The 17,027-nt window shown below is 36.5% G+C and overlaps 1 protein-coding gene across 10 annotated transcripts in view; it reads right to left on the minus strand.

Annotated features, from left to right (window-relative positions):
- Positions 1 to 17,027, minus strand: part of TSGA10 (testis specific 10) — a 106,716-nt gene that overhangs the window by 17,169 nt on the left and 72,520 nt on the right. For 9 of the 10 annotated variants that reach the window (XM_019753883.2, XM_019753887.2, XM_074332359.1 and 6 more), the window contains one exon: positions 16,841 to 17,026. In XM_019753883.2, the coding sequence (XP_019609442.1) occupies positions 16,841 to 17,026 (186 nt within the window). Of the gene's footprint in view, positions 1 to 14,201; position 17,027 lie in introns of those variants that run through there. The other variant, XM_019753892.2, reaches the window with a different exon arrangement.

The raw sequence follows: 17,027 nt of genomic DNA on the forward strand, positions 1-17,027 counted from the left end.
AATAAAAGGCATGAATACAGAGGACCAAAAAAGTGCAACAAAACCAGAGCCCTCCCAAAACAAATCCATACCTAGATATATAATAGTGAAACTACAAACAAAGAAAAAGAGAAGACCTTAAAAGGAACCAATGACAAAAGACAGACTTACAAGGAATAACGATTAGAATGAGAACAGACTTCTCAACAAAAAAGACAACAATTATTTTTAAACTTATCATGGGAAAATACCTCTAAATCTGAATTCTATATTCAGATAAACTAATATACAAGAACAAGGGTAAAATAAAGCCATTTTTAGACAAAGACTGAGAAAATTAACTTAGAGATCAAAGAAAGTTTTGAAGAAAGGAAACTGAAAAGGAATAAATAGAAGGTAAGAAGTAATGATGAATGAAGAATTTTGCAAAGAATGAAAAATAAGCATTCACTGAAAGGATAAAAACAATAGTAATAATTTATTTTTAAGGATATGAAAAAACAAGGTGGAACTAAAATAGTACTAACAATATCTTACGATTGGTGTGTGAGTGTGTGTATGAGAGAGAGAATAGGAGAGAGTGCACACACCCTAGTAAGCAGGGTGCTGAACTCAATATTCAAATATTCCTAGGACTATATATTGTTTAGGAGGAGGGTTGGACATACTAATGATAGACTTTGTTAAATATGCATATTACAACTTTAGCTGCTAAAAGAATAGATTGAAAATGTACAACTTCCAAACCAACGAGCAGCAGGGATAGGAAGTATGTAAAGAAAACAAACACATAGAAGACAAATAAAAGGAAAGAAAGAAACAAAACAATCATGACAAGGGCGGCTGGTTGGCTCAGTTGGTGAGAGCGCAGTGCTCATAACACCAAGGTGGCCGGTTTGATTCCCTGATTCCCACATGGGCCAGTGAGCTGCGCCCTCCACAACTAGATTGAAAACAACGACTTGACTTGGAGCTAATGGGTCCTGGAAAAACACACTGTTATCCAATATTGCCAATAAATAAATAAATAAACAGAAAACAGAATCATGACAAGTAGAAAGTACAAAATAAATCAGTAACAGTAAACCTAAATGTGCCAGTAATTTTTAAAAAATAGAAATGGATTAATCTTATCAGTTAATTAGAAAGATATTCTCAGATTGAATTTTTTAAAAATCAAGCTATATGATTTTTATTAGAGACAAACAGTTGAAAAGGATTTTTAAGAAGATGTATAATACTTGTTTCCAGCCATAATAGGATAACTGGGACTGAACTTAACCTCCTGTTGTTAACAACTACAAAACTGGTGAGGAGGAGAAGGGTGGAAGGGAAAAGAAGGGGAGATGGGGGGGTCGAAAGAGGAGGAGAAGGAAAAAAAGAAGGGAGGGAGGGAGGAGAGAAGGATGGAGAGAGGGCAAGAGGGAGGGAGGGGGGAGAGAAGGGAGGGAGAAGAGGGAGGGAGAAAAGGAGGAAGGAAGGATTGCTTCCCTCCATGGGCCAACAGGCAGCACAGGACTGTGAGCTCATCACGATGAGCCCTGTGACCATCCCAGCTTTCTGTCTGGAGACACGTTCCAGTCTCTGGTGCAGGGAAGGAAACTTTAATCAGAACATCGTTATTTTGCTGAGTTGAGGAGACAGAAAAAAGCAACTGGAATGTTTGGGGTAGAGTTCCAGAAACAAGGGATCTACATAAAAAATATATCAGAAATTTGCCAAGAAGTCTCCTTGAGACTGTTGCTTAATACTGAGCCATGAACATGTAGAGTGAAACTCTAGAAGCCTGGGAAAGAACCACCAGAAATCTCTGAAGTAAACAATCCCATAGCTCATACATAGTTAGGGAGATACCAGTGTTTGAACCAGTCAAAGTGAAGATTCATTAATGAACACCCTGGGCTGGACACTTAACAGAGAATCCAGAAGGTTCCTACCTTAGTGGTAAAGGTTACACAAGTCTTACAGAAAAGGCTACTTTATACCTGCCCTATCAAAGCTTAAAAACAATCTTGAAAGTATCAGTTGACCTGCAAGTAATTTAACAGCCTGCCAGAACAAATCCAAAACTCTTTAAAGGAAGACAACAAAAATCTAACATTCAGCAAAGTAAAATAAAAGTCACAATGTCCAACATCCACTTAAAGAACACCAACATGTAAAGATGCAGGAAAATGTAACCCACGATTAGGATAAAAATCGGTGAATGTAAACAGTTGCAAAAATGACAAAGATGATGGTATCAGTAGACAAGAGCTTCAAAATAGCTATAATCCAGACAAGAGGGAATAACAGAGCCTGAATTACCCTGTTGCCACAAACTAGAAAAATGGACAAAATTTAGGGAAAACAAAATTGCCTGTTTTCAGACAATGGATAACAGATAGCACAGAACTGTGATCTCTGAGGGAAGAAAAACAAACAAGGGGAAACCTGTGGTTGCCAGGGCACCTTGGTAAAGGCAAATTCTGGACCATGACACAGGGGAAAAGAACCTAAACTTGGTCCAGTGATCTCACTGAGTTCAAAAGAAAAAGCTCTGAGTTCAAGGAAGCCGAGGTGGCTAGAAGCTATAGAGCCGCATGCCAGCGAGAAGGGCGTTATTCAGAGAAAGAGTTCCAGAAATGGGCACATGTACAGGTGAAACACCATGAGGCCAGGCAAAGAACAATCTTCCAAGAAAAATTGTGAGCCAAACAATTCCCACATCTGGTATAAGGCCAGGAATCATGTGATATCTCATCAGTCAGAGCAGAGACACTTTCACATTTCACTGACTATACAAAGCATTCAATAGAGACCCAAAAAGGGTCACATCTTAGTAGTGGGGATAAATTAGCCTTAGAATAAAGACTATTCTAGAGTTATCCTAAAGAGCTTTTGTAAACAATCCTCAGAAACATAAAGTAAATGTCAAGAAATGAATAGATAAGCCCAATACTTTTAAAATCCAGCTCTCAATAATGTAAAATCAACAACATCCAGACTACAATCAGAATTTACTAACTGGGCTCAGAAGTAGGAATAAGAGACCCATAATCAAGAGAAAAATCAGGCAATAGACACAGAAGCAAAAGTGGCAGAGCTGATGGAATTAGCAAACAATGCCATTAAAACAGCTATGATGGGGTGGTCAGATGGCTCAGTTGGTTAGAGCACAGGCTCTTAACAACAAGGTTGCTGGTTCAATTCCCGCATGGGATGGTGGGCTGCGCCCCCTGCAACTAAGATTGAAAAAATGGCAACTGGACTTGGAGCTGAGCGGCGCCCTCCATAACTAGATTGAAGGACAATGACTTGGAGCTGATGGGCCCTGGAAAAACACACTGTTCCCCAATACTCCCCAATAAAATAATTTTTAAAAATATATTTTAAAAAATAACAGCTATTATGTATGCACTCAATATGCTCAAGGATTTAAAGAGAAAAATAAAAATAATGAGAAGAGAAGTGAAAGACATTCCAAAGAACCAAGTAGAATTCTTGGAGATGAAAATATAATCTTTGACATTAAAATTTCACTAAATGTAATTAACATCAGATTAGACACATCAGAAGAAAAGATCAGTAAATTTGCAGACACAAAAACAGCAACTATTAAAATGAAGCAAAAAGAGAAAAGACTGGGGGAAAATGTATAAAGCCTTACTGATCTGTGGAACAATATCAAGTGATTTAGCATGCTGGGAATTGGAGTTCTGGAAGGGGAAGGCAAGGGGGAAAAACAAAAAAAGATTTAAAGAAATAATGACCAATATTTCCTGATTTTAATGAAACTTATCATCTCAAGGGACCCTGAGTATTATAAACATAAAGATAACAATACTAATCCCAATTGCACAAGGTCCAGTTGCTGGAAACCAATGATAAAGCCAAAAATCTTAAAAATAGGCAGAGTCAAAAAAGGAACATTATGTTTAGAGAAATAAAAAGCTTGATCTCAGATTTCTCTCTAGAAACGACATAGCCAGAATACAATGAAAAAACATTGCAAAAATACTGAAAGAAAAAATACCTACCAACTTTGAATTCTGTATCCAGCAAAAATGTTGTTCAGAATGAACCCCCTGTGTCAAAGAGAATCAGGGCCATGGAGAATCACAGCTTACCAGTTGCAGAAGCTGCCCCTGGAGCTAGTAACAGGTAGCAACACTTACAGGGTAATTGACTACTTGCTGGAGACTGAGTGTGAACTAGCTTGAGAGATAAAACCTCCTGGGGTCCCAGCCTTAGGGAGGCCCCCACATTTTCATTAGTTTTATCTCCAGGAGCCCACCAGGTCTTCGGGGTCAGTATCAGAGAAAAAGATGTAACATATACATAATGGAACTATCAGAAAGACAAGAAAAAGAGAAAGAAACAGAAGAGAACTTTGAAGTAAAAGTGACTAAGAAATTTCCAAAAATTAATGACAGACACCACACCAGAATCTAGGAAACACAGAGGACACCAGAAGCAAAAATGTATACCCAGGCATTTTGTATTCACACTGCAGAAAATCAAACACAAAGATAAATTCCTGAAAGAAGCCAGAGGGGGAAAAAACACCTTACCTGGAAAAACAAAGACAAGAATTACATCATACATCTCTTCAAAAACCATGCATACAATAAGAGGATGGAGTGAAATATTCAAAGTATTGAATGAAAAACACCGCCAACCTAAAATTCTGTATCCAGAGAAATTATTTTTCTAAAGTGAAGGAGAAATAAACCTTCTCAGACAAATGAAAACTGAAAAACTAGAAAACTAAATGCTGCTAGTAGACCTACCTTGGAAGAAATGCTAAAAGAAGTTTTCCAGAGAGAGGAAAAATGATATGTCAGAAACTCATATCTATGTAAATAAAGGAAGGGCATTAGAGAAAGAACACACAAAAGTATAATAAATATTTTGTTTTTCTTATTCTTGATTGACCTAATAAACAACAGTTTGTTTGACACAATAGCAACACTATATTGGATGATTTATTATAGCTTATAAATAAGTGAAATGCATAACTGCAATGTTATAAAGGATGCGAGGGAGTAATTTTTCAGCATTTTGTTATAAGATACTTGCGCTATCCCTGCACTATTCCTGTGCTATTCCTGTGCTATTTAAAAGTGGACTTAGTCATAAGTATATATTGAAAACTCTAGGGCAACCACTTTAAAAGTTTTCTAAAACAGAAGTACATGGTTATGCTAATAAAGGAGATAAAATAGAATCATATAAAATGCTCAACTGAAACCAGAAAAAGCAATAAATGAGTCGGAGATAAAAAAAAGAACAAGGGCAATGAATAGAAAACAGTTACAAATATGGTAAATATTAAGCCAATCATATCTATAATCACTTTAAATGTGAATGGACTTGTATACAATTAAAATTACAGAATGTCAGAGTGTGGGGAAAAAATAAGATCCAAATATACGTATTTACAAGAAGCTCACTTTAGTATAAAGATGCAAACACTCGTCAAAGGAAGGCTAGAATAACTACATTAATTTCGGACAAAGCTGATTTCACTGCAAGGAAACTTATCAAGGATAAAGAGGAGGCATTACATAATGATAAAAAAAAGATTAATTTACCAAGACAAAACAATCCTTGATGTGTATGCATTTAACAACACATTGTGTCAATATCTGTGAGGCAAGAAATGATAGAATGGCCAGGAGAGATATGCAAATCCACTGTTATAGTTGGAGACTGCAACACCCAGTAATTGACAGATATGGCTGGCAGAAAATCAGTAAATAACTGAACAGCACCAATCAACTGAATCTAGTTGACATTGCTAGAATATTTCATTCAACAAAAGCAGAATATACATTCTTCTGAGGGTCACGTTGAACATTCAATAAGATAGACTACGCCTGGGCTATAAAATACACCTTAACAATTTTTTTTTAAGATTTTATTATTGGGGAAGGGGAACAGGACTTTATTGGGGAACAGTGTGTACTTCCAGGACTGTTTTTTCCAAGTCAAGTTGTTGTCCTTTCAATCTTAGTGGTGGAGGGCGCAGCTCAGCTCCAGGTCCAGTTGCCGTTGCTAGTTGCAGGGGGCGCAGCCCACCATCCCTTGTGGGAGTCTAACCTTGTGGTTGGGAGGACAGCACTCCAACCAACTGAGCCATTTGGGAGCTCAACAGCAGCTCAGCTCAAGGTACCATGTTCAATCTTAGTTGCAGGGGGCAGAGCCCGCCATCCCTTGCGGGAGTCAAGGAATTGAACTGGCAACCTTGTGGTTGAGAGCCCACTGGCCCATGTGGGAATCGAACCGGCAGCCTTCGGAGTTAGGAGCATGGAGCTCCAACCGCCTGAGCCACAGGGCTGGCCCCCTTAACAAGTTTTTTAAAAAGAGAAATCATACCAACGATGCTCTACAACCACAATGAAGTTGAACTAGAAATCAATAACAGAAGGGTAACTGAAAACTCCCAAATAATGTGGAGATTAAATAACACATTTCTAAACAACACATGGGTCAAAGAAGAAATCACAAGATAAATGTTTACATACTTTGAACTAAATAAAGTAAAAATGTAACTTTTCAAAATTTGTGGTGTTCAGTGAAAGTAGTTCTCATAGGAAATTGACAGCATTGAATGCATACGTTAAAAGAAAAGAAAGATCTAAAGTCAATAATCTAAGCTTTCACCTTAGGAAATTAGAAAAAGAAGAGCAAATTAAATCCAAAGTAAGCAGAAGAAAAGAAATAATAAAAATAAGAGCAAACATCTATGAAATTGAAAAATAAAGGAATATTACTGCCAGAGGCTGAAAGTTTGTGCCCCCTGAAAATTCGTATGTTGCAACCTAATCACCAATGTGATTGTATTTGGAGGTGGGGCCTTTGGGAAGTGATTATGTCTGAGGGTGCAGCCGTCAGGAATAGGATTAATACCTTTATATTAGGTTGGTGCAAAAGTAATTGCAGTTTTTGCAATTTTTAACCTTTTAAACCACGATTACTTTTGCACCAACCAAATAAAAAGGAACCAGAGAGCTTCCTCCCCTCTTCCACCATGTTGAGGTCACATGTAGCAAGAAGACAACTGTCTATGAACCTGGATGTGGGTCCTCACCAGACACTGAATCTGCCCAAGTCTCGAACTTGGACTTCCCAACCTCCACACTGTAGAAATAAACTGTTGTTTAAGCCACTCAGTCTGTGGTATTTTTGTTATAGCAGTCCAAACAGACCAAGACAATTATGAACAACTCTATGCACACAAAATTGATAACTTAGATGAAAGGAATGATTCCTTGAAAGAAACAATCTGCCAAAACTCACACAAGGAGAAACAGGTAACTTCAATAGACCTGTATATTATAAGAAATTGAATCAACAACTGATCTTCCAAAACAGAAATCACCAAACACATATGGCTTTGCTGATTAATTCTACCAAACATTTAAAGCAGATGTTATTCCAATTCTATATAATCATTTCCAGAAGATAAAAGCAGATGGAAAACTTCCCAACTCATTTTATGAGGCTAGCATCTGATACCAAAACCAGAGAAAGACATTACAAGAAGGGAAAATTATACACTAGTATCTCTCGTAAACATAGATGCAAAAACCTTCAACAAGATATTAGGAATTATACAACACGACCAAGTGGAATTTATTCCAAGATATGCATGGCTGCTTTAACATTCAAAAATCAATTGGTGCAAGGGTAACATCAGCAAGACGGCCAAATGAGGTGTCCGTCACAAGTATCCCCCATCTTAACAAGTGCCTGTGTGGGAGCTGGGCAACCCCAGTAGGAGATGTGAAACTCCAGTGGTCTAAGGAGAGTCATTTTGAGAAGACAGGCTTGCACACAGGTAGCTGACTCGCAGATGTGGTCTTGACTAGAGACCCAGAAACAACTTCCTACTCCTGAGTTTGTCTTTGTTTCAGTGCCCAGCACCATATGCCAAGGGACCAGGAGGAGCCTCACTCACCCATGGGTTGGGTAATACAGACCTTGGACCCACCTGTGGTCTATGATGTGCCCCGTAAAATGGCTCCAGCCCCTCTGGGGGAAGGTCTGGGGGCCTGGGGAGAACACCGAACTAGACAATTACCCATAAAGGAGAGAGCCTTTGAGGAAGTCCAGAAGTCCAGCAGAGAAGTTTCAGCAACTCAATGAAGCTATATATATACATATATATACGTGTGTGTATATATATATATATATATATACATATATATACGTGTGTGTATATATATATGTATATACATACATATATATATATATGCACACACACGCATATATATGTACACACACACATACACACGTGTGCAAGGTCAGACAATTAAGTTCCCAAACTAGTTGCAACGATGTTGCTAACCTTTTTTGATAATCAGAGGGATTATTCATTATGAATTTGTACCAACTGGACAAACAGTTAACCAAGTTGACTATTTGGAAGTGCTGAAAAGGCTGCATGAAAAAGTTAAACGACCTGAATTTTTCGCCAACAATTCATGGCTCTTGTATCACGACAATGTACCAGCTCACATGGCACTGTCTGTGAAGGAGTTTTTAACCAGTAAACAAATAACTGTATTGGAACACCCTCCCTATTCACCTGATCTGGCCCCCAATGACTTCTTTCTTCACCCAAAGGTAAAGGACATACTGAAAGGAAGACATTTTTATGACATTCAGGACATCAAGGGTAATACAACGACAATTCTGATGGCCATTCCAGATAAAGAGTTCCAAAATTGCTTTGAAGGGTGGACTAGATGCTGGCATCAGTGCATAGCTTCCCAAAGGGAGTACTTTGAAGGTCACCATAGTGATATTCAGCAATGAGGTGTGTAGCACTTTTTCTAGGATGAGTTCGTGAACTTACTTTTCAGAATATTTTATATATATATATATATATATATATATATATATATATATGATATATACATAATACACACACACACACATGCTGGGGGAGCCAAAAAATGTATACAAGTGGACACTCTGGTCAACGTTGCTCAAGCAGTAGTTCACTGTAATCAGAAGTGACTGGACACTAATTGTAACCACTGTGAGCACCTCTTGTAATTGCAGAAGTCAAATGTGACTTGCATTCATCTTTTGTTATCAGTATATATTGAGTATTACAATGCTAATAGTTTTTTCCATTCTTAAAATGTGTATACTTTTCTTGAAACCCTCCGTACTGGGGTGTGTGTGTGTGTGTGTGTGTGTGTGTGTGTGTGTCTGAGATTGCACACAATGGAGAGGGTAAGAGGAACAGTTTGACTTTACCCATGTCACCTCTTCCTGAAGGTGTCATCACTCAGTGCCAAGAGAGTCATTCCTGGCCTATAACTTGTCCCACGGAGAAAGTGAGAGTGTGTGAGTGAGCGCCCGCTTCCCCATCTCTGTGCTGCCAGAGAGGCCCATTTCTCTCTCACCTCATCCAATGTACTGAGTTATGAGCTGCACAACTTGGAGGTGGTGAGCAGCTGAGAACATAGCAGTCAGGGCTTAGAACAGAACGTATGAAGGGGCCATGGAACCTGGTGATGGCTTCAGGTACACTACTGGGAAACTGCCTGAAGTACCTCAGTACACTACTGGGAAACGGCACTGGTAATACCTCTCCTATGAACCCCAGCTGGCCCATGGGCACCCCAAGTGCTCCATCTGTTACCCATACACATCCCCCACCCCGTGGCTAATTCCCTGTGCCTGCTCCCAACAATAGCAAGGGTGAGAGTTTGCAGATGGCTGGTGAGCAAATGCAGAAACCTGCCCAAATCTGCAGGCCTGGGAAGGACTGCCCTTGGGAGAGCAAAAGGGGGCTTATCAGAATACAGCCTGACCAAATGATCGAAAAAAGGCATACAAGCTGAAGAATTCTGCCACAAGAGGTGTTGAGCAGGTGTATCCAAAGAAGGTCTAAGAATCCCTAGCAGGGTTGATGGAAGGCATTTTCTCTCCTGCAATCGGTAAAGACAGGAGGAGGTGACTGCTACTTCAAATGCGAAGACAGCAGTGCAAGAGTTCAAGGAACAAGAAAAATCAAGGAAACATGACACCACCAAAGAACCACAATAATCTTCCAGTAACTGATCCCAAAGACATGAAGATCTGCAATTTACCTCATAAAGAATTCAAAATAGCTGTTCTAAGGACGCTTGATGAGATCCAAGAAAAGTCACAGCAGTGAGACAATAAAAAGAAAGAAAAGGCATCCAAATTGAAAAGGAAGAAGTAAAACTGTCCTTATTTGCAGGTGACATGATACTGCATGAGAGAATCCTAAAGATGCCACCAGAAAAACTATTAGGACTAATAAATCAATTCAGTAAATTAGCAGGATACAAAATTAATATACAGAAATTGGTTGCATTTTTATATACCAATAATGAACTATCAGAAAGAGAAATTAAGAGAACAATCCCATTTATAATTGTATCAAAAAAATAAAATACCTAGGAATAAATTTAACCAAGGCAGTAAAGACCTGTACTCAGAAAACCATAAGACATTGAAAAAAGAAACTGGAGAAGATACAAATAGAAGATAAACTGTGTTCATGGATAGGAAGAATTAATATCATTAAAATGCCCATACTACCCAAAGCAATCTACAGATTCAATGCAATCCCTATCAAAATACCAATGTCATTTTTCATAGAACTAGAACAAACAATCCTAAAGTTTATATGGAACCACTAAAGATTTTGAATAGCCAAAGCCATCTGAAGAAGAACAAAGTTGGAAGTATCATGCTACCTGATATCAAACTATACTACAAGGCTACAGTAATCAAAACAGCATGGTGCTGACATAAAAACAGGCATATAGATCAATGGAACAGAACAGAGAGCCCAGAAATAAACCTATGCCTATATGGTCAATTAATCTATGGCAAAGGAGGCAAGAACATACAATGGGGTAAAGGCAGTCTCTTCAATAAATGGTTGGGAAAACTGCACAGACACAAAAAAAATGAAATTAGACCTTTTCTTACACCACATATAAAAATAAACTCAAAATGGATTAAATTCTTAAATGCAAGACCTGAAACCATAAAACTCCTAGAAGAAAACATAAGCTGTAAACTCTTTGACATTGATCTTAGAAATATTTTTTTGAATATGTCTTCTCAGGCAAGGGAAATAAAAGAAAAAAATAAACAAATGGGACTACATCAAACTAAAAAGTTTTTGCACAGCAAAGGAAACCACCAACAAAACGAAAAGTCAAAATACTGAACGGAGAAGATATTTGCCAATGATACCTCTGGTAAGGGGTTAATATCCAAAATATATAAGGAACTCATTCAATTTAACATGAAAAAAACAATCTGATTGAAAAATGGACAGAGGACCTGAATAAGCATTTCTCCAAAGAGGACATACAGATGGCCAACAGATACATGAAAAGATGCTCAACATCACTAGTCATCAGGGAAATAAAAATTAAAACCACAAGAGATATCAGCTCGTACCAATGGCTTTCACCAATAAATCAACAAATAACACGCATTGGTGTGGATGTGGAGGAAACAAAATGGCCGTGCACTGTTGGTGGGATTATAAATTGGTGCAGCCACTATGGAAAACAGTATGAAGTTCTTAAAAAAATTGAAAAATGGTACTACCACATGACCCAGAAATTCCACTTCTGGGTACTTATTCAAAGAAATCTAAAACAGTAATTTTAAAGACATATGCACCCCTATGTTCACTGCAGCACTATTTACTTTAGCCAAGACATGGAAGCAACCTAAGTGTCCATGGACAGATGAATGGATAAAGAAGAAGTGGTAAATATATACAATGGAATATAACTCAGCCATAAAAAAAAAAATCTTAGCATTTGTGCCAATATGGATGGACCTAGAGGGTGTTGTGCTCAGTGAAATAAGTCAGGCAGAGAAAGACAAACGTCATATGATTTCACTTATATGTGGAATGTAAAAAACAAAATAAATAAACAAAACAGAAAGAAACTCATACAGAGAAAAAAAAATGATGGTTGCCAAATGCGAGGGGAGTGGGGGGATGGGTGAAAAGGATTAAGAAATACAAATTACCAGTTATAAAAATAGTCATGGAGATATAAGGTACAGCGTAGGGAATATAGTCAATAACACTGTAATAACTATGTGTGGTGTCAGATGGGTATTAGACTTCTCAGGGTGATCACTTCGTAAAGTATATAAATGTCTAATCATTATATTGTGTATGGTTTTATTTATTTATTTATTTTTCTTTTATTAGTTTCAGGTGTACAAAACAATGCAATAGTTGGGCATTTCACCCCTCACAAAGTGATAATTCCCCTCCCCCAATCTATTGCGCCTCTGACATCGTATATATCTATTACAATTCCATTGGCTCTATTCCCTATGCTCTACTCCATATCCTATGACTATATACATGTATATATAGATGCACATATATGTGTATATATACACACCCACACACACATATATATTAAATTATAGTTGACATACAATATTATTCAGCTTCACCTTCAGGTGTACAGTGCAGTGGTCAGGCATCTACACCATCCATGAAGTGGTCTCCCTAATAAGACATGTGCCCATATGACACCCAACAAAATCTTTACAATATTATTGATTATATTTCCCAAACTGTCTTTCATATCCCTGTGGCAATATTGTAGTTACCAATTTATGCTGTCTAATCCCTCCCCATTCTCCCTTATCCCCACCCCCTCCCTTTTGGCAACTATCAGTTTTTCCTCTATATCTCTGAGACCATTTCTGTTTACTTTGCTCATTTGTTCAGTTCTTTAGATTACATATGTAAATGAGATCGTATGGTATTTGTCTTTCTTCAACTGACTTACTTCACTTAGCATTATGTATGTTGTGTATGTTGACAACCACAATATTGTATGTCAACTTTAATCAAAAAATAAATTTAAAAAAGAATCTTGACTATCTTATATCATACACAAATATTAATTCAAAATGTATCATAGACCTAAATGTAAAAAGTAAAAGTATAATATTTCTAGAAGAAACATAGAAGAAAGCCTATGCACCTTGTTGCATGCAAAGAATTATCAGATGGGACATAGAACTACAAAGTGTAAAAGAAAACTTATAAACAGAACTTCATCAAAATGTTCAAACTTCTGCTCTTTAAAAGACTGCATTAAGAAAATAAAAAGGCAAGCCAATGACTGGAAGGAAATATTCAAAAATGCATATATCGGACAAAGGGACATGTAGAGTGTTCAAAAAATTCTTATAACTTAATAACAAGAATGCTAATAAAAATACAGGCAACAGATTTGAACAGATACTTCACAAAAGAAAGTACATTAGTCATCAACAAGAATGTGAAAAGCTGCTCAACATCATTAGTCATGAAGGAAATGCAAACTAAACATACACGACAACCATACACATCCATTAATAGTACCACATGTTGGGAGAGATGTAGAAGAACTGGAATTCTCATGTGAAGCAAATAGGAGTGTCAAGTGCTATAACCAGTTTGGAAAACAGCTTACTGGTTTCCTACAAAGTTAAGAACACTTATCATATGATCCAGCAATGCCACTCCTGCTTACTTACCCAAGAAAAAGGACTTTGTGTGCACACAAAGACTTGTATGCAATGTTCACAGCAATTGTATTCACAATGGCCCAAAGCTAGAAAGAATCTGTTTTGGACTAAATTGTGTCCCCTCAAAATTCGTATGTTGAAGCCCTAACTAAATGTGGCTGTATTTGGAGATGGGACTTTTAAGGAGGTAAGTAGGGTTAAATGAGGTCACAAGGATGGGGCCCTAATCTAACATGACTGGTGTCCTTATAAGGACAGAGACAGCAGGGCTGCACATGCACAGAGGAACGTGTGAGAGCACAGTAGTGAGGCGGCCATCTGCAGACCAAGTTGAGAGGCTTCAGAAGAAACCAAACCTGCGGCACCTTGATCTTGGACTTGCAGCTTCCAGAACTGTGAGAAAACAAATTTCTACTGTTTAAGCCTCCGACTGTGGTATCTTGTTATGGCAGCTCTAGCAGACTAACACACAAACTAAATGTCCATCAACAGGTACATAAACAATTAGATATAGCTAGACAATTGAATACAACTCAACAATATGAACTAATGAATGAACTAACACAAAACAGCACAAATGAACATTGAAATCATTCTGCTGAGTGAAAGAAGCCAAGACACAGTGAGTACTTACTGTGTGATTCCATTTATATGAAATTCTAGAGAAAGCAAATCTAATCCATAGTAACACAAAGCAAATCAGTAGTTGCCTCGGGGTTGGGATGGATTGACTGCAAAAGGGCTTGAGGGGATGTTAGGCAGGTGATGGAATGTCCCACAGCTTGATTATAGCGATGGTTGTGCCAGTGTATTCATTTGTCAAAACTCGTCAGCTCACACTCTTAAAATGAGTGCTTTTATTGCATGTAAATTATACTTCAATACAGTTGATTTAAAAATTAGATATACCAGCAGTTCGTAAACAATAAACAAACTAGATAGGCACATTAATACATAAAACACACTTTTAAGTAAAAAGTGCTAGTTATTCAAGTGAGTCATTACACAAAGATAGAACATTTTCATTAGAAATATATAAAATACTGAACTGGTATGAAACTAATAATAGTCTCAAAAATAAAGCAAAAACTGAGAAAATCATTCAGAAAAAGACCAATTCACAATTACAAAAGAAGATCTTAACACATTTCTTTTAGTAATTGAAAGATCAAGAATACAAACATAGTAAGGATTTATAAGAATTGAATGACACTATTAACAAGCCTAATCACATGCATATGTAAATATATCTTATATGAATATATTTCATATAATACACACACACACAACAGTAAGTGAATACATGTATTTTTCAAGCTCATTTGGAGTATTATCAAATATTGTGTACACTGCCACCAAGCAAGTTTTAATAGATTCAAAGAGTTAATGCCACATAAGCCATTTTATCTTATAATACATAACAAAATTAGAAATAAAAAATAGAATAATAACCTCAAGTCCCCTATACATTGAAAATTTAAAAAATAACTTCAGGGATCAAAAATAAACAATAATTGAATTAGGTGATCTTTAGAACTGAATGGCAATAAAAGTATTACCTCAAAACTTGTAGGATACAGCCAAAGAAATATTTAGAGAGAAATTTCCAGTCTTCAACGCATATAAAAGAAGAAAGATGTTAAATCATGGAATGTGATCAATTCATTTGAGAGAGTTTAATAAGGGCAATGTATAGTGAAAACAATTTTGGGGAACGTGAATCCTCCCAGATACCAAGACTTACCATAAAACTATAGAAGCTCCAAGAGTGAATTGTTGGTAAGCAGACAGATAAACAGACCAATGGAACAGAATGCATGGGAATTTATTTTTGTGACAAAGTAGGCTTATAATTCAACGAAGAAAGAAAGGTGGATTACCGCCATCCACAAAAATATAAAATTACATCTCTATTTAAAACTACACACAAAATCAATCAATAAATTAAAGATCTAAATGTGAAGGGCAAATTTTCACATACTTTTAGAAGAACTTTTAAGTGAAAATACAAGAAAATATCTTTCTGGTCTTGGGATAGTAAAAGATTTCTTAAAGAAGACATAAAAGCATAAACCATGAGGGAAAAGGTTGACAATAATTCTAACAGTTTCAGAATTTAAAACTTCTGTTTATTTTGCAAACATAGTGAAAAGAGAAGCCACATTTAAGAAGATAAATGTAAACATCTTCAAAAGGATTATCATCAAAACTACATAGATAATTCCTATAAATCAATATGAAAAAGATAAATAACCCAATAGGAAAATAGAGTTTACAAAAATTCGTTTGAGAAAATTCATAGAAAAGAAATCCTGAATGGCTAAGAAGCATGAAAGATCCTCAATTTAATTTGTAATCAAAGAAACACACTACAAAAAAGTATGAAAAAAACTTAAATGTCTAATAATATCAAGTATTGATTTGTATTTAAGAAAATGATAACTCCATGTTTTCTGGTGGAAGAGTAAAACTTTAGAGAGCAAGTGACAATACTGAGAAGAGTTAAAATTGTACATATCTTAGATCCAGTTATTTCACTTCCAGGCATAAACCTAGAGAAATATACACCCAAAGAGAAACATAAAAAGATGTTTGTTGCACCTTTTTATTATAGAAAAAATGAAGACAATTAAATTTCCTTCCATATGAGAATTTTTAAAAGAAAATATTTATGTAATGAATATAGATGCAACTGTTTAGATGTACACTATACATATCAAAATAGATAAATTTCAAACGTATAATATTGAGCAAAAACTGCAAGTTGCACATGGATATCTATAGTATACTATCACTTTTTAAAAAACTGAAAGCACACAAAAAGACATTATACATCTGTGGGTGATAGATATGTAGAAAAAGTATAAACATATGCAAAAGAGTTATACAACTGACTTGAAAGTTATACACACCAACCATTGTGGGAGGGAGGAGGAGAAAGGATGAGGTGTTGTATTTTGTAATGTTTTGTTTTAAATGAAGAGAGACTTGACACAAATATGCCAAAATGTTAGCATCCTTAAACCTGGGAGGCTGCATAAGTATGTGTTTTATATTACCTTGTTTTGCCCTTTTTGGGGCTATGTTTGAAATAGTTCTTCATATTAAAAAGTACTACAGATTATTCTAGTTGGAGGGTAGGGAATAGACTAGAGGAGAACAAGGATGGGTGTAAGAAGGACAGTTCTCAGGTTACAATTCACAGTATATTTAAATGATTTAAGAGTTTGTTTATAAATTTAATTGATGGAAAGCCAAACAAAACTCTTTTAAATATGATGCAGAATGTACCACAAGCACATTTTCCCAAACTTACCTGCTCAACCTCTCTATTGAGAGAATCTACCTTTTCTTTTAACCGGTTATTGTCTGCCTCAGCAGTGATAAGTTCTAATTTGAGGGTATTGTTATCTGCCTCTGCTTGCCGAGCCTTATTTTCCCAGTTTTCAGCATCTTCATTGGCTTTTCGGAGTTGGTCCATCATTTGCCGGTTCTCAGATTCC

Source organism: Rhinolophus sinicus, linkage group LG05 (assembly GCF_036562045.2).
Source record: "Rhinolophus sinicus isolate RSC01 linkage group LG05, ASM3656204v1, whole genome shotgun sequence".
Lineage (NCBI taxonomy): Eukaryota > Metazoa > Chordata > Mammalia > Chiroptera > Rhinolophidae > Rhinolophus > Rhinolophus sinicus.